This window comes from Periplaneta americana, chromosome 12 (assembly GCF_040183065.1).
Source record: "Periplaneta americana isolate PAMFEO1 chromosome 12, P.americana_PAMFEO1_priV1, whole genome shotgun sequence".
Taxonomy (NCBI): Eukaryota; Metazoa; Arthropoda; class Insecta; order Blattodea; family Blattidae; genus Periplaneta; species Periplaneta americana.
The window spans coordinates 86,842,654-86,867,839 of NC_091128.1; the positions used below are offsets into that span (position 1 = coordinate 86,842,654).

At 34.1% G+C, this 25,186-nt stretch overlaps 1 protein-coding gene across 7 annotated transcripts in view; it reads left to right on the forward strand.

Annotated features, from left to right (window-relative positions):
- The window catches only part of LOC138710655 (hrp65 protein-like), a 124,311-nt gene that overhangs the window by 45,018 nt on the left and 54,107 nt on the right, over nucleotides 1-25,186 (forward strand). For 2 of the 7 annotated variants that reach the window (XM_069841695.1, XM_069841697.1), the window contains 4 exons: nucleotides 77-267; nucleotides 5,176-5,290; nucleotides 5,480-5,505; nucleotides 14,566-15,406. In XM_069841695.1, coding sequence (XP_069697796.1) covers nucleotides 77-267; nucleotides 5,176-5,290; nucleotides 5,480-5,505; nucleotides 14,566-14,766 — 533 coding nt within the window. In that variant the 3' untranslated portion in view covers nucleotides 14,767-15,406. Of the gene's footprint in view, nucleotides 1-76; nucleotides 268-5,175; nucleotides 5,291-5,479; nucleotides 5,506-14,565; nucleotides 15,407-25,186 lie in introns of those variants that run through there. The other 5 variants (XR_011335285.1, XM_069841698.1, XR_011335286.1 and 2 more) reach the window with 3 other exon arrangements.

The window sequence follows — 25,186 nt, forward strand, 5'->3', positions numbered from 1 at the left end:
CATTTATTGAAATTTGTATATAAATGTTACTGACAAGGATCTGTGATTCATACAGTATATTATTTTCTCTATGCAGAACTCCGTCAACGTGAGCTGGATCGTGAACGTCAGAAGAGAGAGTGGGAAATGAAAGAACGACAGGCAGAAGAACAGCGCCTGGCTGATGAAGAACGGATGCGTCGGCAGCAGGAGGAGATGCAGTTGAGAATGCACCATCAGGAAGAGGAAATGCGTCGTCGTCAGCAGGAAAACACACTTTTCATGCAAGTAAGTGTCTGGCATGCGATTACACATTTGTTACTATTGATCGTCCGATTTCCTGTAGTTGTGTATAACGTAACTCACATTTACACAACATATTATACCAATTTCTCTGTTGACCATATTGAACATTATTGAAATTTAAATTGTTCATGTCTGACAATGTTTTGGTAAAAGTGATTATTCTTATAGTGCATGAGATTCACTCAGTAAGGTGTTTTTTTAACCTGTTATAAATATTTTCACTTTCGAGTATTTTAATTCTTATTTTTATCTATTCCCCATCATTACTTGCAGAGGAAATGTTTGCATTCCTGTGAGAGCAGTGTTTGTTTTAGCACATATAATGTAGATGAAACCGTGAGTTCATTATTTAAGGGAAGATGGCTGTAATGGCATATGAAAAAAAAAAAACCTTTGGTTTGAATAAACTTTTAACTATGTTTGGAAAACTTCTGTCCCAGTAAATTGGAAGAAAGCTATTATTCCTATACTAAAACCAGGCAAAACTGCATCTGATATTAATAATTAGACCAACATCATTAACTAGTCATTTGTCTAAAGTCATGGAAAGCATGATTTCAACAAGATTAAATTTAAATTGTTTTTTATAAACTAGAGTTGACTGCAATTCAGAAGGCTGTAGTCCGCTAGAGTTTGTGTCGAGACATAGAGAACAAGGCAGCATACAACATTGCCACAACATACTTCACACGCACGTGCAATACAAATAGTGCAGGAGAGAATTTATATTATCAAAAGACAATAATGACCTTAGCTGTTGATTACTGTAAGCATGACACCAAACAAACCCTCTTTCCTTCACTAACAATATTCTTTGCAAGGTTCTCAATCCCATATCACATGTTTCTGCAGTTGTTTCTTGCGTGTTGGCACTGTTGCAGCCAGCATCAAGATAGCCGGCAGCGTTCTGCTCGTCAACGTTTCTAAAATAATCATACACCTTAAACACTATTTTCCGTGCCTCCCTGTGCAATACTTGTCTCTCCTTTCATTTATTTATCTTACACACACAGTGAATGTTAGTTTTACTTATTCAATGTATTGAAACGTTCACGTGAACAAACGAACTTGGGATGTACTTATTAGACTGATTGATTCTACTGTACAGCTTGTGATGTCACATACCAGAAATACTACAGCACATATAGCAGCTGACCGCCTTCCGGAATGCAGTCTAGTCTAATAATCTATTATCACCATCACAAGCGGGTTTCAGAAAAATAAAAGCATTCTACTAATAAACAAGTCATATTAAGCCAAGATGTTAAAAAGTCCTCTAATAACAAAGAAGATACACTTGCAGTATTTATAGATTTAATATCAGCATATGATAGTGTCTGGAGATACAATTTACTCAGAAAGCTTCAACAAATGAGAATTAATGGAAATATGCTACATTGGATTACCAAATTTATAACACAAAGTTACTGTGCTACTAGTATGGAGCAGCAACCTCCAGATATAAACAGATCCATCTAGGTTTGTTTCAAGGGGGGGTTCTTAGTACAACATTGTTTAGCATTTATATCAGTGATCTTCCAAAACATTTAGCAAAATATGAAGTAAAAGCCTCTTTTTGCTGGTGATTTGATCATTTGGAGTTCACAAAAAAAAAGGTCAATAAAAAAATTGGAGACAACTTCACAGACAAGTAAATGGTGGTACAAATAATTTAATGACTGTAAATACAGCAAAAACTAATTTCCAATTATTTTCATAAAGACAACTCCAGTTAAAATTAACTTGTTATGAAGACATTAATTTACAAAGAACAGAATATACAAAATACTTGGGAATATATTTTGATACAAAACTAATCTGGAAAAATCATAAAGCATGTAAATGACCAAGCATTAAATAAATTTGAAATACTAAAAAGATTATCAGGTACTAAATGGGAAAGCTGCAAAACAACATTGAATAAGACTTATTTGTACATAAAACTAGTTTTGAAATATTGTGGTGAAATTTTAATCATTTAATACAAATAATTACTTGAACGCACTCAAAATTTAGCTTCACATATGATAACAGGTGCAGTTAAAATTACACCAGTTATATTATTAAGCCACATTTGACTTATTAAAATTTAATGTCTTCCAGATTCTCAAAAATGGAACAAATAAAAATATTGAAAGAAACTCAAGGAATGACTTTTCTACCTATTAATAACCTGATTGATCATGTATATATACAATACAACCTATACTTGTGCAAAACCTTTAACAAGAAAAATATTTCTCAAGAGACAAAAATTGTAACATTGGAAACTACATATGACATATTCATTAAGTAATTGGACACACACACACAGCTCTCATCAATTCTGAGGACAGAGCTGGAGTAGGTGGTACTTGTGAATTCTTTTCCTTCTATAAGGATGTGGGGAAAAGTACCACAAATTTTGACTGAGAATTGAAGCTATTATTTATACATTCCTTCAAAATTTATTTCTTTGGATTCCTCATTGCAAGAATATGGTCATATTAAGTGACTCTAGAGCCACAATGCAATCAATAGTATCAACAAATCAACCAAAATGGAGAAAAAAAAACAAAATAAATCAATTCAATGATTACACAAATCCAAATTTTAAATGCAGTCATAGTTCTTCAATGGATTTCCGCACATTGTAGTATATGCAGTAATGAGAGAGTCGATATTATAAATAAGAAAGGCACTAAAATTGAACGAAAACAAAACTATAAATTTTCATATCAATGAAACAAGTTATTAAAAAGAATTATGTCAAATATTAAATACTACAAAAAATTTACTAGAAAGACCTGATTTAATTTCCTGAACTACCATTTAAATCTGCTGTGGCCATGTTCAGACTCCTTACAGGTCATGATTGTCTGGGTAAACGTTTACATAGAATTTGCATCGTTGTATCATTAAGCCTATTGTACATGTAGTAACATGTCTTGAAAATATTATAACCCAGTGAATAGTTTCTGAAAAAAATGTACCAGTGGAATGAATCTAAAAAATATCTTAAAAATAATTTCCAGCTTTCAATGCAGTAGATAACCATTCTAGGTTCATTTGATAGCCAAATGTTCCTTTATTCAACAGAAGACATTTCAAAAAGTCACCATCATTAGAACCAAACCTAGAGAAATCTGTTTGTACCCTTCTCTCTCTATCTATCTATATATATTTTTCCATACACCATAGCAACCATCTTCCCTTAACAGAATGCTAACTCAAGCACTTTCGTTTTATGAATTGAAATAAGCCTTTTTAAATTTAATGATTACAGTGAAATGTGTTGAAGTTGTTATTAATAAAGTACAATCGTCCTAAAAGAAGTTTTCATTTCTCATTCAGCCAGCAATTAACCTCACTCTTACATTTAATATGGAAATGTAAACTAGGTGAAATTATTTTGTATTTCTTGTTATACGATGGTCAGATAGTATAGTATGTAGTCAACAGATAAATTACCTTTACTTCAATATTAGTATTAAAAGTATGAAATATTACTATAGCCTACTAAAAAAGTAGCAAGAGGACTGTATTTGTACGTCAGATTGTTTTTCACAATATTCGAATACAACTTCATTCTGTGACTATCTTTGTTGGTATGCAATCAAGAAAGACACTTGTTTTGGAAGCAAGATTTGGACAATACATTATATGGGAATGTTAAGTTTTCTAAATTAATTTCTAATTGCATACATGTGCAGTACCTTGTTTACTCCATTGCAATTCATATGGCTTGGGTATTTGGTGCCTAAAGCGAACCAGAAGAATCAGTACTGAATATGAATCTGTGGAGTCAAAAATTTAGAATCTTTATATTCAGAAGCATTCTTGGAAAAGTGTTCTTGAGGCATTCTCTAGACCAAGGCAAGGACTTGTCTATAAAAATGTCGACCTGGTTGGCGAGTTTGTATAATGCTGGCCTTCTATGCCCAAGGTTGCGGGTTCGATCCTGGGCCAGGTCGATGGCATTTAAGTGTGCTTAAATGTGACAGGCTCATGTCGGTAGATTTACTGGCATGTAAAAGAACTCCTGCAGGACAAAATTCCGGCACATCCGGCGACTCTGATATAACCTCGCAGTTGCGAGCGTCGTTAAATAGAACATAATATTTATTTCTATAAAAATTTTGAATTTGAGATAAGAGCATCAAACATTTTAGATCTAATATAATATCATTGCACAGAATGACATTCAAATGCTCCAAAGGACGCTGTGTTTGTTGGAGGGAAATTATATTTCGTCAGGCGGGAGATGTGTTATTAAGGATTCAATATATGCTGGAAATGGAAAAACGATGTAACATTTATTAAGTTGTTTTTCCAGAGAATACCTGAGTAGTTTGTAGTTTAATCTTTTTCCCACCTAACAAAATCGCATGCTTATGCATGGAGTTAATTTCTGTTTGTAGTTTAAATCTTAACTAAGGAAAGTAAGTATAAAATTAAAATAGTGTATTGAAGATGGTTATTATAAGACTAAAATAATTCACTGATTCTAGTAACTTCAACTTGTTCTTGGATCAGTATATTCATAACAGTTTCAAATTATATTATAAAGAAGATTGAGGTTATGGTTCTCGTCTGATTAGTGTGTTAAAATATTGCTAAAGTCAAATGCCTTTCTGGATGGTGATTTAAAATGTTTCTTATTCGAATGTAAAGTGACTCTAAAGGCAATTGAAATATTTAACACCTACCATAATTTCAAATGTGTTCATTTTTTGTACCCATCATTTGTAAGAAGAAGAAATTCATAGTGAAACATAGTGGAACATGTGTTATCAGCAAAAAGCTGGATACACTACGAAGATAGATAGATTCATTTTTTGAAGAGCTTCATGGGTCATTCAGATATGAACCTTTTGGATCTTGTTAAATGTGAGCTTTCTTTTATTGAAGGCACATCAATTAAGCAGCTTGTTGGATCAACAGGAACAAGCGTTGAGACAGACTCCAGCTGGGTACGATTCTCCTGGTGCTGACCCAGTTATTCGAGATTATGATGCAGTTGGAGGTTAGTATTAATTCTTAAGTATTTCAACTTTTCAATACTCTACTGCAATGATGATAAATTATTATGGAATTACCGTATGAAGTCTTGTGATATGAACATCTCGGCTTTACTTTCTGAGCTCACATCTGTTCACTAGAGATTGTTTGAATTGCAGAATTCCATGATTAACGAAGTGTTCTTTTATCGTAGGTGCTGGACCAGGAGCCATTCCACCGGTAATGTACTAAATATTTTTCTTCTCAATACTAATTTTATTTCCAGATTTATTTTCTGTGTTCGTGTGTTCACTTCAACATTTTACTTAGTGCCCAAGTCCCCCCTTTCTCTTGAATATACATCAGAACTTAAAAATTATTAAGAAATAAGTTAGTTGAGGAAATAGTGGGTAATCGTGAATTTTTCTCCAGCTTCCTGACTAAAGGAATGCTTGAATTGCTGCAGCCTTTTTTTTGTGTATATAGTTTTAAACGAAATTTTTTTTTTTTGTACACGAACTTTGTTGTGCATTTGTAACATTCTTCTTGCTATTAGTTTGTAATTTTCCCTAGGAAATTTTTGACTTGAGTTATATCTACTCTTTCCCAGAGAAATATTAGTCATCTATTAGATATTGCTTAATATTTACTTTCCAGTTCCTAAGATCAGGGAGAAACTTCTCTCGCGCATATTGTTAGTATGAAGTATAGTACCGAGAATTAATTTTTGGTATCCTTGTTAGTTTTACGAGCATGGGTTTACATGAAGTGATTATGCTATATTTTTAAATGTGAAAATGATACTACTAAGGGAGTAGGTGACAGAGCATCAATTTGTAATTAATTACACGTCCACTGGCATTGAATTGAGTAATGGATTTTGTAATGGTGTCCAATGTGTCTCCCTGTACTGGGAGCGTAGTTCGTAGTCATAATTGAAAAGATTTCTCATTCCATTCATCTGGAATGACTCTTCCTACTTGACTTATTTCATGCCATTCCACGTGCAGTCATAATATGGAATGAAAGACCAAACATACATTTAATTCGCATAGCTTTTTCAAACCTTGTGTGCAATTACATGCTTCATTCTGTTAAAAAAAATGGGTGACCTGTTTTGTTTCTTTTAACACTTAATGACATGTTAAATATCCATTTGAACTGAATATTGCTTCAGTCATCTGCTCCCATTCACTTTAGAAATAGATTTAACTTGACATGAAGAGTGGGCATTTGTGTTTCTGATTCTATTTTTGTGGGGGTGACTGTTATTATATTGTCAACATGAAATATCTGCATTATGTGATTTGTTGGGTTTGTGCTGGAGGGTGAGATTCTGTGCAGATTATGCAACCAGTTAAAATAAATGAGACTGAATGAGCCATTCACTTTTTGCTAGCTTCGAGGAGCCATACAACCATTATTACTGTGTTGTAAGTAATTTTCTCATGACTTTGTGCAAGATCTGAGAGTATCTTAATGAACATAAGTATATCTTTGGTTTGTGTAGTTTTTTACTTTACTCAATTTTCCTTCATTTGAAGTTTATAGATTTGAATACAGTACCTATAGTTGAGCAATTTTGTTAAAATTTAATATCGATAGTAGTGGTGACAAAAAGATGCATTAACTCTGTACTGTGTTACAAAGATAAACTTTTGTGCCGTATTTCCCTTTTTTCCCCCCCTCACACCATTGACATAAAAAAGTATTAGTTCGAAAGCTGGTCAGTGGCTTTGCTGATAAGTGACATCATAAAAATGTACACAGATCGGCGTTTTAACTGATAACTCTTCATGCAAACGCACACAAATTGGTGTTGTAGTTTTCTTATAAAGAGTTAACCTCATCAATATGGTGGGTACAACAATCTGTCTTGACAGATTGTGGGGATACTGCATGATCGGGCACCAAAAATGAAATATTGTTCCAATATCATTAAGGTTTGTTGAAAATATTCATCAATGCAAAGTTAGTAGAATGACTGGGATTAAATAGGTGATAGATTGTAAATCTGTTAGTCTTGCCAATGTTGCTAGGACTGCATAAGTCTTATTAAGGCACAGTTTATAAGTGGTCATATAATCCTTTATAGTATTTGGCACTAATTGCAATATATTTTGGTCATCGTGACTAAATGAGTTACAAGCATATTTTGCTTGGTTATGTTGTGCACAAAAGTAAGCATAGCAACTAGGATCAGATTTTGACTAATATTTGAAATTGCATATAATAGTACATATATTAGATATTGTTTTTCAAAACTAATCGGTCTGATATATGTGCAAGAGTAACAAGTCCTCGTGTTGTTGCCACTGCCTCTTGGCAGTTGCGAGTACTACTTGCACTGTGTCAACATGCAAGGAGTTTGAACCTGATTGTGCTATTCATCTGAGCATAGTATTAATGTAAACATTTTATTGTGGAAAAATGTGTAGCCATCCCATTCAGCTGTGTTAAAAGCTACTACAGCACACAATAGTTCTGTCAGTTTATTTTTTTTTATATCCTAGCACTATTTTCCGTGAGAGTTCAGCTCATTTTGCAACACATTACCACATATTATGACACCCTCGTTTCAACAACCATACTTCACACTAATAACTGATGTGTTTTTATGAAGATATTGGCATAGACCTCCATAAAACTATATACATTTGAAACTATTTATGTATTTGGTTTACTATTTACTTTCCAGTCGTGTTTCCATATCTTAAAGGCATTATATAATAAATGTAAACGAAAGTCAGTCAACACCAAATAAGCATGAGTCGTCCTTAACTTTTCTGGTATTGGAAAACTGAACAGGTCACAGACTAATTGCAAATTTGAGGTGCATGTAGTGACATAGTTTCCCTAACAGAGATTTGTACAGTTTCGGAGCAGAACTCGCACTTGAAATGGACAGAAAGTGTTTACAATTTTTACTATAAATTCGGTAGTACTTGAATGTGAGAGACGGATCTTATGGGTGCAACAAAACTTTGCATTTGACGTCATTAGTTGTGATTCAATAGTGTAAATAATTAAATGCGTTATAATTTAACCACTATGATTTCCACTTGGATCAACAAATTTCGGAAGAGAATCCCAGTGTGAAATGCCAATGCCGCCATTTGTGTAGTACAAGTGTTACAAGGATGATTGTGGTGGGAGAATGGAATCCATTTTCTCCAGTGTTTTTTGAGAGGACTTGATATTGTGGTGGGAGTAGGGGGTCCACCATGAGCACTATTTTTAGAGTGGACTACTACTCATACTTCAGAAATAGCTGGCTAGCAAATTTGTTGTCCATACATAGTAGATCAGTGATAAATTTGTTGGTCTATATACTTGGCATATTGTTAGCCAGATTGGATTTTGTCACAATCACTCTGAACAGAGTTTGTTACTGATGTCATTTGAGAAATATACTGATAACGTTTTCTGTCACAAAAGCAAATACGATCTTATTGTGCTTTACAATTTAGTTCTTTTAAGTGGTTTATCCTTTGACTTTATCACTTAATACAGTTGTACTCATTCTATAATTGTGGTTGAACTAATGTGGACATCTTTTGGCAGTATAAATAAGTAGGTCTACACATTTCTGGTGTGATGTTTTCGTTATTTGGCTACATTTTAGACGTTAATACTAGAAGGAATTTTATTTTTTGTCATAGTCCTGTAAGTCACGAGTATTAGAAACAATATAGTTGGATTAGTAAAATTGAAACCAAAATACTTATCTATTGTCAATTTCTCCTACTGTTGAGTATTCTTAATTCTTCAGTGGAGTTAATAAATAACCGAAATGTGTCTCCGCTTATTTTCTTAATTTTAGGACATTGAAGTGCATGTGATCTTTGGGGGGAGGGACTATATATATATGTCTTTATCATGGTTGATGTTGGCTCTTCGATAGCATTGGTTGCATAACTCAGATAACATTGCCTTCATTGGAAGCATTAAGATTGTTCTTATGATATTATTAGAACAAATGTGGAAATTCAGATTCACTCACAGATGTTACCCCCAGCACACACCGCAAAAGATATGTTCTTCGGTGGGCAGAAGCTTTATTTAAGGCTGGTTTTGCATATTCTAGGAAATTTACAAATATTCAATGAAAGAGACATCTTGTTTAACAATGTTCATTCAGTTTCTTGCTCTCACATTGGTTGTTTTTTTTTTTTAGTGAACATTGATAGCTCTTTCAATGAAATTTGCAGTTCTAGTGAATGTATAACAAATTGATTGTTGTGGACCATGAAATACCAAACTTGGGAATGTCACATGTTATATGACTTTTGTAATTCTGAGTACATGTAAATATAATTTATAATGGAAATTAATTTCGGAAGAGCAAGAGCTAAGAACTTCGATATTACACTTTTGATTCATTTGGGGGGAGATTTATGCTTTTACTGATTGATACATTGGTTGGAGAGAATTATCTTGTGCCTGTAATTGGACTAGATGATTGAACATAACCAGCGCTTCTAAAATTGAGAGAAATAACATACCATTGATTGTGGAAATCTAGAGATTGACAAATGGGTGTACAGAAAAAACTTCAAGGAAAAATGGTGAAGAATGAGATTTATACTTACACCAGATATACAATTGGTTTTTTGGTGGGGCTGGGGGTTATGCTTACAGAAGTCTTCTCTTGTACCCTACTGATTTTATAGTGGACTGTTATTTGTTAAACATTAGACAACTACTGAATTCTATAGAAGCCCTTGAGCCACTAAAGCATTACCATTTGATCGCATTAGAAGTGATTCTGACTGTAAACAGCGCGAATGAAGAAAATTAGTCTCATTTTGAAGATTGTAGGATATTTAAATAGTGTATTGGGCATTGGAGGTCTAAAAATAATTACTGGGATGAATTCATCTGTGATATCACCTTCCTTCTGTATCATATACGTTAATTTCCTCATTTTATATAGTATGACATTAAATTATTTTGAACGAGATTGAGTATGTTGTATTCAATATAGTGTTATTCACTAGTCACTAGACGAAGTGTTACATTTTTTTAATTGACGGTTACCGTTTTGCATGATTTGTGTTTTAAATACATGAGCAATTCTTGCTGGGGTGCCTGCTTATGTTACCCATTTTGAAAATAGAATAGTTTTTTCTGCACCAGTATTCTATGTTAAGTTGTGATCATTTTCAAACATCAGTAATTGGTTATCGGCATATAACCTGCTCCTATAGACGAGTCACATCTACAGTGAGATTATCTGTTTGTGTGCCAGTTTTCACACTAGTTTGCTGACTGCACACACCTACACTGCTGTTTGTTGTCAAACTGTTTGGCGAGACTGGTCATAAGATTAACTTAATGCGTATTTGGTTATAAGATTAACTTAATGCGTATTATCTAAAGTTCTGTTTAAGAAAAATTAACTTACAGCAGATGTTGAAAATTATTTTTAGTACACACACACTCTTTAACTGATCACAAAATTTAATCGAATGCCTTTTATCTCGAATAAGCTGGTGTATTAAGGTGGTTTTGTATATTTGAATTCAAGCATTTTTGAGGAATTTGTGTTAACAATTGAAATACCCCAGTCCCTTTTTGGAAAAACGATAGTCATTTTGTTGGTGTGTGTTCTCATCATTCACCTATCTTATTTAGTTTCTGCACTGTTAATACCAGGCATTTCACGTTTCGCATCTTTTCAAGTAATATTCCCGACTCTCAAATTTTTCACAAGCCTTCAAACAGTTTGTATTCCAAATATTAGCGTCGGAAAATTCGCCTCAAAACAGTCTTAATTGTCCTGTCAACTGTCTCAGTTTTAACAATTGTATCGTACAGAAACACGTAAAGAATATTTTATTGATCGCATTTTGACGTCATTGTCACAAAGACTCTTGGCCTAGGGACTGCAGAATTTTTCACAATGTAAAAAAGCATTACTTATTTTACAAAGATAGAAGCACTAAAATCATTAAACTCTTAGTTTATTCACTTGGTGTAGAATTGATTAAATACAGAGTATTTGAATGACCATAGCTTGACCTTGCCAGCTGGTGACACATTTACACCCAATAATAGAGCAGTGAAAGATGAATCACAAATGAATAATCGCACTGTATAAATTGTTTTCAAACAAACACACATGCCTGTTTCGTAGATTTAATAATGACTATATATTTTGGTCTTCAAAATGTAACGACAACATTGCCATAATAAGTAAATAGAAAATAGTTGGAATCGTTTTGAAAGGCTCACTATATTATCAAAACAGATCAGAATTTCGATTTTTTTAACGGAACTTTCATTTTCATTCTTTAATTAATGTATGGCATCAGCATATTACAGGAATTGTACCTGTTACGTTACCAGTTATGTAATTTCATTTAAATTTTATTGCCGTTGATATACTGTATTTGATCGATATACTGTATTTGATCACATTATCGTCTCATTTTTATTACATTTTTTACCGTTAAAATTACATTGCAGCCATTACGTGAAGAATAAATTAAAATGGTAACAATTAGTCGCATCAGTTTTCAGTGATAGCGTTCATGTCCAAGTTGTGTGATTCATAGCAGAAGAGGAAGGGGGAGCTGGTATGTGTATGACACAGGAACTGTAACGTGAATAATATTTTAAAGAATGAAAATTACTGTGGTGTTATTGAATTAAAAACTCTTTAACTAAAAATATTCACAGTATTGTTGAATTACATGTAACTGTACATGAACAATTATATTATCTGACTACTGGACCAGTCCGCTGAAAGATGATTGGTCTAGGCCCAAAAAAGAGTATTTGAACACTTGTAAACAACCACCATTCTTAACCAACAATAAATTGTACTGAATTAAGGGCTGGAGACATTTATGGCTATTGACTTGGTGCTAACATCTCACACATTCGACCTTGAACATCGATACTTTGTGTTGTAGTGGTGGCACTTTATTTTTTAATAATTCTTGATCGTAGTACACAGAAATATCCATGCGACAATTATATGGTGAAATTTTGGAAGTCCTGATCAGTTTACCTATAATAAGAGTGTGGCGATTATGCAATGAAATACGGTACTTCATGGAAAAGGTTCCCCATTTATTTTTTCAAGCATTAGTAAAATCCTTTATTACCAGTAGGCCTATTGCCCAAAATATCAGAACAAGCATTTGCATTATTATTATTTTTTATTATTATAAGTTGAAATTTTTTCATTTTATTTCACAGAGCAAGAAATAATTCTCAATGCTTATGAATGATACGTTTGCTTATGTAGTGTGTTGTGTAAATTAATGTTTATAGTCGGTTTTATAAATTGTTCACTAGAATGCCTCTGGCCCCACACATTTAAATACTACATCTAAATCCTGGGATTAATACAGTCCAATGGGCCAGTACCCTCACTTTGCAGTAATGCTTTCATCACTTTACATTTGAGGCAGAACAGCTGCAATATCATGTTTACAATTATGTATGCCTGGGAACTACAAAAACTGCTAAACTACGAAATAGGCCAAATTTTTTGATAAGGACTTTTTTGTACTCAAACTGATCTGAAATACTTCGCTTGTGCCAATATAATTTCCTTAATCACTGTACTTCTAACAGACCAGAACAAGGTGGTATACAGAAGACTCCCAATTACACATTGCCTCCTGATTTGTACAGAAGTTGTATCTTCATGGATTAAGTCTGGTATATAAAGTTATCAGATGGTATTCTATACCTTGTTATCAATTTTATCCTTCAAAATATGTAACAGGACTCTGAAGGTCTGCAGGAATTCATTGTGAATGGAAGCGAACAACTAGTTGAGAGGGACTACATTTCCATCAAGATGTAAAATTTAAATTTATTTTTGATTAGTAGTTAACAATTACTGTAAGTAGCATTTTCAAACAGTTCTGTGTTAAACATTTGAGTTCGAAATTAGATTTCTTAGCTAATACTACCGTTATTAAATTCTGTATGAATCTGTTTTTCTCTTAATAGTAACCATAAACATAATTGGCTAATGATTTGTAAAATATACACGACAGAAAGCTCGTGCTTTTGCAAGTAATAATTATTTCTTTATATAATACTCATATATTTACAAGTGTGAACTTTGATAATAGCAGAACTTCAGTGAAATAAGTTTTTAAGTTGGTAATTATTTAGTGTCTGAAAGTTGTATTGTATTTAGTGTCTGAAAGTTGTATTGTATTCAGACTTCGTCAGCTTCGCAGCAAAATGAAATTCTACACGCCTTTTTTAAAGCACACTTTTCATTAATGCTTGTATCTGCCCTCGACAGGAAAAAAAAAGGCAAGAGATGCTGTATGTTTTCTGATTGTGTATGTTATTGCAACAAATAATACATAACTCGAGAGAACTTAACCAATCTATTATAACCAAGAAATATGGATTTGTGTTCAGAGACCCATTTCGTATATTGTTGAAATAAGTCTTCATTGTGCAGTTATATTTGGGGTTACCTCAGGTCATATTGGTACTTGTAATAATTAAAGATGCTGGAAGTATATTTGGTGCCGACGAATTGTCGTGCTTGACTAAATATTATTGGTCAAGTACAAACATTCCTGAGATTGGCAAAGAATGTACACTGGGATTAAATTTGTAGATTGATGACAAGCTAGGAGAGAGACTTGCTGTTTTTGTTTAACTTTTATTGTGGTTGAAAATTGAAATGCAATATTTTTTTACCTGTTACAAAAAGCCTTCTTGAAATTTCTAAGAAACACACTTCTAGTTTCAACAATGATTGGGTTGTTTCTAGCTTGTCATTTGCATATTTGCAGTTTGTGAAAGTTTTCGTAGAGATTGAATCTTGTACAAAGCTGATAGTTTTATACACGGCTTTCATAAATATGTGAATGTGCACAGGCAATTAAAAGGATTCATTATATATACATAATTTGGGATTCTTTTCATTGTGTATTGATGGTACAATCACAGTTGAGAGTTAAATTGATCTGCCAATGCAAATGAATTTCTCTTGCACTTCGATATCTCATTAAGCTATATATGCTGGGGAAGTGGTGTTAGTATTTGGGTGTTCATATTGCGTGTGACATTCGGCTGTTTGGATATTTGTTGGTCCTTGTCTGTTGGAGAATTTTGGGCTTGTGTTTTAGCTACAGATAATAGATGTCTGTAGTTCGAACATAAGCCTACCTTTTACGATTGTCTATGCCAATGGAAACTTCTAACAAGTTTTTTTCCCATTTCTTTCTATGTGATAATGTGATGCTGCTGGACTCGCCACTCTTGCAATTACGAACTGTACGCATTGTGCTTGGACATTGGTTATGTTAGGATCCAAAGTCGTTCTTGGATGCTTACGACCGTAGTGCAGGGCGTTACGAAGCTGGCGGGCGTGGCGACATGAGGGAAGATCTAGGGGGTCCTAATAGTGGTGGGCCCCGGGGCTCAATGGGTGGAAACCCCCGTGGTCGATGGGGTCAAGCTGATCGCAGAGGTGCCGACGATTACCCAACCAAGAGAAGGCGTTATTAAGTGGGTTGAAGGTCTCTTGGGAAAATATTGTGAAGTGTTTACAGTCATCTTTGTATCTGTCATTAACTATGCATGTTATGGGATATAACCCATCTACGAAGAAGAAGAAGAAAAGTCCATTTTGGGTAGCTTGAGTTGGTACTGGAAGTGACTTGACTGCAGAGAAAGTAGTTCTTCAGAGGTGAACTGTAGTGAACGTGACTTCACCCCAAATAACACATTCCTACTGTCTAGTTGCTGAGGATGGAATGATACATTATGGGGGAGTTAAAGATGATAGCTGTTTATGCTTGAATTTATGATCAAATTGAAGAAAATCCAGAGAGGTTTCATTTCATAAAATACCTCTTAACATTGTCACTGAAGAGATGTGTAGAAGTTTTTGTGAAATATTTCATCATAGGAAATTAAATGAATATCACTATAGTATAGTATGTAAGCTCAGTATACCTTTTTCCTGTATTTATAGATTAGGCTTACAGTTTTGTGTACTGACTTAAATGTATATTTTATTCCTCGTGACCTCAGAATATAATTTTGTTTAAATTACTACTTGTATCAGATTTACCTATACACAGTTTCTGTATCACGAATTTGTCCGCTATTTTTTTTTAATCAATAAATGTAATTGTCAAATGTTTGCCTTCACGGTTCCACTACCATTTATGGTTTATAGTATTACCTTCACCAATACATCCTTTTTAACAGATAATATAGTAATGTGCGTATAATTTAAATAGGTGTTAGTATAACTGCCAACCTTGTATTGATAACTAGGAAGATGTTACCATTCACTTCTTAAATTTTTAAATCCTCTAAACTGTGTATTTCAGGGCTCTCATAGTTCACTTGTGATTAATAATATATTGGAAGGACTTCAGAGTGCTAAGGTTGGCAGGCATAGGAAAAATAACACAAAGTAGATTTCATGATTCAGGCTACTTGCAGCTTCATTTTTGAACAACCAGTATTTTATTCTTCTTAGTAACTGTTGGCAGTATTCATTTTACTTGCAGTTGATATTCAAACCGTGAACCACAAAATTCATTTCAAAATTTAAATAACAGCATACTACATACTAGTAATTCAGTTAGGCTTCATTGAGAAACTAAAATAACACAAGTTTATATATTTTTTTTTTCTTGCAAAATGAAAATTAACTAGAAACAAAAATGATTTGTAAAAAGGAAATTTTTCCTTTGTTACTTATTGGCATAGCTTTGAAAACAAAACAAAGTTCTAACTTTTCTTACTTAATGTAAAAGACATAAAGAGAAATGAAAGCACTAAAAAACTATTTTAATGTTTCAGTATCGGACACCAAAAAAAAAAATTAACAAGCTCTCAGTCTGTAGATGTTTCTTCCAAACTGTTGGACAAATTTTTGTTCGTATTCAGGACAGAGTCAATTTGATGGACAGTGGTATACGTGAAATATGTTGTTTTCTAATGCCAGGCATTTGACAATAAAGTCATTTGACCTCTTGCACTCCAATATTTTTCAAAGATATTATCATGACCAGCCAATGAAGCACAGATTTTGAGGTGTTCCGAATCCATTTCTTGGTTTGAGTTGCACAATGGGCAATACGTGAAATATGTTCCATTTTAACTAAAAACGTAATGGGTCTATTTTGAAAGTAAAATATTACACATCATAGAGATTGTTTGAAATTCTTAAACAATTTTCTTCTTTATTAGATAAGTGATTAATAATATTGTATAGCCAGTCAGCCTACAAGCAAGAACTGACAAAAACTTTAGGGCTTATTAGTGTCTACACAAATTCAATTGTAAAATTTTTGTAACTCAGTCTGGTATAGAAATAAAGTTAAAAAGGAGGATTTATTCCTTGGAGGAAAAGAAAAAAACTTTTTATTCCTTGGAGGAACTAAAAAACTTTTCTATCTCTGGTAACATGATAAAGAACCGAATTCTTGCAAACTTGTAAAATATATGAATTGGAAGCATGTAATCGTAATGATACAGAGTTGAAAGTTCTGAGGACAAGGTATTTTCAAAATCATTAATGCCAATACAACTACTGGGCATGTTTGGCATTTCTCTAAGTAAAACTGTTGGGAGTGATGCAAGAAACAGTGCACAGTACTGTGTGATCTGCACGCTGCCTTCGTAAAAGTCTTTGCAAGCTATTTTTAGACTATATACAAAATTTCTTTAAGTGTTCATGTTGGGACCATCATTTTATGTTGTTTATTATATCACAAATTTAAAAGTTGTTTCCACTATATTGGATATCATAAAAAAATTTCTTGACTTATCTTCTATACAGATGCAGAAAAATTATGCTATAAAACTCTTGTGGTGTGCAAGAGTAGACCTAAATGAACAGTTCGAGTAGGAAGCCATAGTACTGAAACAGATAATTACTATTCTTCTTTAGATGCCTGAAGATGAAAGTCAATGCAATGAGTTTTATTAACTTTACAAAAGTGCGACCTTGTGCATTTACACACAGCATACGCACATCTTCATATTAGGGACTGGCAAGTTTGGTTGAAGATTCCTGGATGTTTTTTCAATGACTAGTGAAGCTGCTGCAATGATGAGTTACTCTTCTGATTTGATATGGTCAGAATAGACCAGATCCATCATATATCCTCAGAGGAGGGAGGTTTGGCAGTCAAGGGGGCCAAGGAACAGATCCTCCTCTGCTAATCTATTGGTTAACAGACTCAGACTATGTTGAGGTGATGTCACACACAAACTATCATAGTGAGCTGGAACACAATTGTGTTGGACCCACATGCTCCACCAAACATGCAATGGGACATCTTGCAACAGTGCAACACATATTACAGGAAGATGCCATAATGGGAACCATTCATTATTTATGGAAGCAAGTATGGATCATTAGATCACCTACAATGCTTACCCAATAAGAGTACATTGGTTCTGGAAGCTACAGGCATATATTGCATGCGAGTTTGTTTCTGATCTGATGTGACTGTTATGGCTATTGTATAGTCCCTCCCTTGTAAATGCTGCTTCATTTGTGAAAGGGATGGCTGGGATATCCAGGCCTCTCCAAGGTCTGATCTTACATTCCCTGGGAAAAAAAAAAAAAAACCACCGAAACAGCAGAATTTCCTGGATCTAGAGATTGTACTTAATATGGGTGCCATCTTTCCTCGTGTAAAACACGCTACTTGATGGGTGACTCCAATTTCACGAGCAACTTGTACAGACCGATTATTTAGTCCTGACAGCTCAGCAACGCGAAAGAGGGGAAGTAATAGGAGTAGTGGGTAGAGCTCCAAGTAGAGATAAGAGCAAGCAGTCGGTAAAGGAATGCAGTACAGCTTAATTGTACTAGAAACATACTGCTCTACCGCACGCATGACATTGATTGCTCCGAAGACAAGCGACTAACCCAAACACCCCTTAGCGTAACTAAATGGACTCTCCTGACCCAGGTGCACATCTCCGGCAACTGTCAGGACTAAATAATCGTACTGTACTTATTGACAGCTCTTCTTCAGACTGACTCAAAATGTTTTTGTCACTCTTCGGAGTTTGTACCAATTGCCTGCAACCAGCATTGTCTGTTGGTTTGAAATGAAACTCCCTTTTGCAAGTGTTGGTTGATGCCAACAAATATTGCTTGTCATGGGATGTGAGAAAACCATTCGTGATACTCTCTCTTACTGCATTCACATTCCCTTTTGCTGCACCGCAGACCATGTGCATGTCATGTAGTTTATTCCACAGAAAACACTTCATGCCTGGTAGCTATCTGTCCTGATACTACTGTATACGTACAGAATTGTCATGATTCACCATCCTCTCTTCATGGGCACAGTTGCATGGTTGTGGATTTAAACCACCAAACAACCAGGTTACTACAGCTGTTAATTACCTTTTTCGGATCCGTTGTTTCCTAGGTCTACTATTACACATCACAGAGCTTTTTTTCATACTGGAATAGACGTTGACACGTTTTCAAAATTGGCAGCGATATTTGAGTAGACATTAGGGAAATTATTCGAAGGATACATTTAAAGAATTGAGACTAACATTATTAATTGGCGAGGCATTGTTACTTATTGTTTTGTGTAGTATAAATTGTGATGCTAAAAATTAATTTTGAAGCTATTAATTGGTTCATAATTGCAGTGTCGCGTGTCATAAAGTTATTTCTGACGTGTCTTGTATGTACAGCCATTATATTAGGGCATTCGATAATTAATGGCAACAATATTGTAAGTCAGTGCTTCTAGCGGTGAGCATCGAAATATTTTCATACTATTAGAGGAGTGATTGTTGCATAAATGTGGAATAGATTGAAAATCTTCAATCATTTTGTGAATGCAGGGACTGTTTCTGATTTGTAGCACATAATACAGCCCTAAAAGATGTTTAGTAGGTGCTCCATAAAAATCCAAGTTGCAAGAGGGAAAATTGCAACTCAGTGCTTTAGGGTATTAAAAGAAACTTATGGGAGGGGAAAGTCCTACCACAATATTAACTATCGCAAGATGGGTGAAAGTGAGGCATTCACTTTCTATCAAGAGGTGACAAGCAAAGAGCTTTAGATCAATCAGTGAGAGAGACGTTCAGAAATTATGCTTGCAGATGGAGATCGCCATCTCCCAAGGATTTGACTAAACAACATGCCAACAATACGTTGCCATGTTTAGTCAACTGTCCGAAGACAGGTCTGAACCTAACAAGTGATACAAAGAGGGCACCACTTATGAGGCAACTAGGTCAGGTGATGGTGGGGTGGGGTGGGCAGTACCTTTCCCATGTTGACATGGTAGGGTACTATATTTTGAAGTATGTAATGCCAAAGTAATCTAAATAAATTTTGTGTAAAACAGTAACTGTTACATTACTTCTCGAATGCCCTAATATAATATCTACAAGTTTCTCAGGTAAGAATGCGTTTATATTTGAGATAATTATAATTCTATATTTTGAAGTAAAAAACGAACTGCCGACATATTTCAAAATATGGTATCAATTTCTTCGTTCTGATGAATGCAATGGGGTGGGAGGGCATATTTGACCATAATGAATGCGATACAATTAAACGCAGCATTTCACAAAAATAATCATTAAGCGTGAAAATAAAATGTGTGTGTACATTTAATACATAATCATAATGAGCATTCCAATATTTGATCTAAGTCTAGATTGCTTTGGGGTCAGTTCTAAAATTTGAAGAATTGGACTTCGCGTTGTATTGATGTTGATTGGTACATGTGTACTATAATTATTAAAGTCACTTTACGCTTAATAGAAGTATATTACAGGAACTTGTAGGCATTGGTTGTAGAATAATGCTTGTTCCGTTTTCAGGAGTTTTCTAAAAATAATACAAAATATAGTTTATCCAAATCTTCTCTTTCAATGAACTTAATTAAATGTACTGGCATTTGTACAAATTCGGATCTTTACATGATACTTATAAATAAAGCATCCCTTTATATGCTGGAAAGAAGCATAGCATGCCTCTCTGTACCAAATGTTTTTCATTCTTCTTTTCGAAGTTATGTGTGATGAATAGAGGGAATGTGTTGTTCAACGTGATAGAATTCATTCGGGAATACATATAACATGCAGTTGCTATGGGAAATGGGTGGGACAGGCCTCAACAGTGAAAAAATTCACTGTGATTTTCTCAAATGGATGTTATTGCAATTGAAAAATCAGAAGACTAGTGAAGCTGGAAGAAGCAGAAAAGTGGTGGCATCATTCTGCTCATTGAACGTTACTATGGCTGATGGATTCAGACTTCATGCAGAGATAATAACCTGGAGGAATCACCTCTACTGCCATCAAGGATTACTTATTCAACGGAGGAAGATACCAACCAGATCTTGTCTGTAAGGAAATTTGAAGTGAAGTTGGTAAGGATAAAAGTAAAGCCTTTTTTTTTTTTTCTCTTCAATTTATTATGTTGATATTTGATATGTAACTGGTTCTCCATACTTCTAATTTATTGCTGACCTTAAAAAAATATTACAATTTAAAGTACATTTGCATAACTAAATCTTATGAACTCCATAACACAACTTAATTATATTATTTATGCTCTTCTTTTTGCTTTTTGTAATTATTAATGAAGTTATTCTTACAACCGTCCCATTATTTACTGTAGTTGTGTTTGGTAGTTACATATTTTTGTCTGATTTAAAAGTAAATATCCAGTTTTACTTTTTAGTTATTTGCATAATTTACATACTTGGTGTAGATAAAAATCATTTTAGTAAATATTTTGATCTAATGTATTCAAATGAGCAAGTTTCTTTCTTTTGATAAAATCATAGACTCACTATTACAGTAGAGTCTAATTTTGAGAGTGATATTTTGTTTATAATTAAATTAGATTTTTGGATCTAGAGAGATGGAAATTGATGCTTACTCCCCTTCGTTTTACTGTTTTTCCTTGCGTGATGACTTCTTATCAGAAGTTGTGAATTACATTTATATGTTTGTTCTTTCCCATTGTATTAGTCATACCATTTTAATTGCACGTATTTAATGTTGCGGGTGAAAACATAACTCGTGAATAATGTTTAGAGTCCACACTTGTGGAGTAACAATTTGCTCGTCTGACTGCAAAACCAGGTGGCCAGGTTCAAATCCTGGTCTGTGTAAGTTACCTGGTTGAGGTTTTTGGTATTTCCCCTTAACCCAATATAAGCAAATGCTGGGTAACTATTCGTGCTGGACCTCGGACTCTTTCACTGGCATTCTTTTCATTCAGATGCTAAATAAACTGAAATGTTGATACAGCATCTTAAAATAACCCACTAAAAATTTATTAGGCAATAAACTATACCTGGAACACACTACAATTAAATGTTTTCAGTTAACTATATTTAATGTGATGTTAATGACATTAAAGGTAGTATGTTTATTTACTGTTTCTGAACATATTCTGATGCATTCAGTATCGTATTTCATTAAAGCGAAAAAAAAAATTCCCCCCCTCTCATAGTTCGAACTGATTTTCTAGTATATTTTCATGGGGCTGGCCTTGTTTGTTCGTAACAATAATTTGTGTTTCCACCAGACGTCTTTGTTTGAACATATTTATTGCATAATTATGTAGATTTTTATGAAATTGAATTCGGTTTTTTCCATATATCATTCTAGTGAAAACATTACAGTGAAATCCCTCTTGTAGAACATTGCTGAACCTGGTCGCACATGAGTTGTGCAGATTTCTGTAGAAGACTTAAAAATCTTCTATCCATAATTGCGTCTTTTGTTTTAAGTGTTGATGGATCCTTTTACAAGTTATTTTACTAGTATTGCTTGTAACTAGGGGGCGGATGTTGATGACCTAAAAATCTTCTTAAAACGATCATAAAAATGCCCTAAACTAATGGAAAAATGACAAAATAAAAGAAAATTACATTTAAATATATTCACGACGACTTAGAAATTAGTCACCTTGTTTCAATGACTGCCCTGCAAATCTCGGAGAGAGGAGGCAACTTTCTGGAATTTGGCTAAGATAAGGGAAAAGAATATGCAACAAAATGAAGGTTTTAAGGGAAAACTATAGATTTTAATGAAGGTTTACAATGTGTTTCAATCAGGGGTGGTCAATGTCAGTGCCTTCATTCTCCGTCTTTCTCCTTCCGTGCTTCACTTTTGTTACCAGATCTTTCAGGTGAGGGAGTGTGAATGACAAAACAAGTTGTGGATTCAGCATGCATTCTTGCAATCTTTGTGTTAAAAATACTGTACTACAGTGGACATCCCTTCCAAACCATGTTGAGGACACAACGTCCTGTTCAGGACATGGTGAAAGTTTCCCCCTTCCAAACATGAATTCTAAAGACACCCTCGTACAGACAAAAGAACAGTAGCAGTCAAAGTCCTCACTTAAACTAAGCTGCTGTCGAGCATTTTGTATTACTTCCGTTGTGTGAAGTGAATGAGGGATGGACTTCAGAGTCTGTTTCAAACTATAAAACTCAAACTTCACTGTTATTCACTTATTCAGTATGTAATTACTATTGACCTGTTTGGTTAGAAAATTATTTAACAGATGTATTGGTAGAGAACAAAGTAAAATGCATTCTAAATGATCTAAAAGTTCATCAAAGTATTAAAAATGACCAAAATGCCGAAAAAAAATAATAATGACCTGTTCAAAAAGTCAAAAAATGCAATATAAGGAATTATTTTTTTACGTTGATATTAATATAGAAAGGATAAATGAGGCTACATATTAGATGGCAGTTAATCAAATAGAAAATATTTTGTAATTATCATGGGTAAGTATCTCTAAATCAGTTGCATTGGCACTCCATTTTGCCGCTCACTAATGTTTCTTTCACTGACAGATTCTGACTGGCTGGAAATCTAGCAGTATTTTTGTCTTTGCTTTAATCTGTCCAATCAACTGTACCCCTTTTCATGCAACTTTGTTCGTGGATAGCGGGACTTTTTAGCTCCCCAGAACAACATGAGCCATTTGCGCTTACACAACATTGCCTAGTTGTGTTGTTAAGACTCAAGTCTCAGTGATGATAATTTAAATATTACATGTGCCCCGGCAAAAATTATAGCCTCAAAGAAGCTGAGACATATATGAATTAAGTCGTGTCAAAAGCATTGTAATGGAGGCAGAACATAGCATACTATTTTATGAGCCTCCTCTTGAATGTTAGGCCTGTTTTAACTGTGGCTACACTTTGGGTTTTCTGAAGCTAGTCGACCAGAATGTTGTCAAAATCTTGGTATTTTTCACTTTCCTCCATTAAATTTTCTGAGAGATTGAATCCCTTTTGTTTATTATTGTTCCTAATGTAGAGGTAGGTTTGGTAAGGAATCGACAAGTAGATTTTGATTCAAACTAGTGTTTTTTTTTTTTTTCATTTTATATTCATAGCAATTGTGCTCCTAGTAAGGACAGATGGAAACTGGCCAGCAAAAATGTCCAAAATTTGCCAATTACGGAGTGTTGTAATTTTCTATTTCTTTCACACTTTATTATTAAAATTCATTTGGAGAGAGAATTCACACAAGGAGGGGGGGAGACATTTTATGTATGAGCGCAATAAACTAGGCATTTATAAAACCTTTATGTAGAGATGTCTAGGAGTCAGGACAAGAAACTTAAATGTAGAAAAGTCAAAGCATGATTCTGTACCCTATAGACGCAGATCAATATAAAATTTGCATAATTCAGTTCATTGGGAAACTGCAATAAATTTAAAATTGTATACTGTTGGTCGACATTTTCTATCAGTGTTCACAGCCTAGTGCAATTGTCTCTTCAAGAGGGGTTTTACTGCCTTTTTTATGGACCTATTTTCACATTCCGAGAAAGTAAATTGATCCTACTAAATGATGGCTGGTTCTGGGCCACACTGGCCACGAATTTTATAATATCAATTAATATAGCTCAGAAACTTGTTTATTTACAGATACAGAATATTGTGGCATTTATACAAGCTGTCAGACTAACAATATTTATTGCAATTTATGATGACTGCAACTAAAGAAACGAAGTTTCTCTAATCGATATTGATTGTATAAGACAAGGAAGTTTTGCACCCATTTTAGAGTGTCTTGTGGCTTTAATGAAATCTGAAGTTCAACTTATCAGTATTTATCTCTTAGTTCTACGCTATATTAAGGGTTGCTCCAAAAGTAATACTCCTTTTTCATCTGGTCAAATTTGTGCACTTTACTTGCTCTGTGGTTCAGCTTAGCAATCTGCATGTATTCTAGTCTCCGTACATATCTTTGCTTCTTCTTTTTGGGAGAACTTTGATTGGCTAGGATTTGCAGTAATGCAGCAAAGTTCCATTTACAGTGGTAAGCCTATAACTGCAATCTTTGCTTCTCTGATTGCATGTGTGTCAGTCTTAAAGAATCTGTTGTCCATTCATCAATCACTGCAGTGCAAAGGTGACAATCTTGGCATATGTTTTAAACCCCTCTCCCCTTCGTGCACACATCACCTCCTAGTGCAGATATGACTTCTCCATAAAATTTCTTTAAATAGTGTTTGCCACTGCAGTGCAAAGGTGACAGAATCTTGGCATATTTGTTTAACTCATCACATACAACACACCAGCTCATAATACTGATAAGACTTACTTCCCATAAAATTTCTTTAAATAGGTTTTAATTTCAGTATGCAGATTAATTTCTTTCCAATTCACGAACACTTACCATTTGTTTGTGTTTAAGTGAACATTGATGTCATTCTCCATTTTGGTTCACTGCTGAAGCTATAGCGATTATTGGAGAGAACTTGAAGTTTGAGTTGGAATATTCAATTACTTGTTTAGTACGACGGAAATCTGTTTGTCACATTTGGAAGGTAGAAAATGGAAGTATTACTTTTTGTGTAATTCTTGATGGAACTGTATACTGTCCTTCATTTCTGTATTTGGGAACAATTTCTGTGGGAAATGTGTAG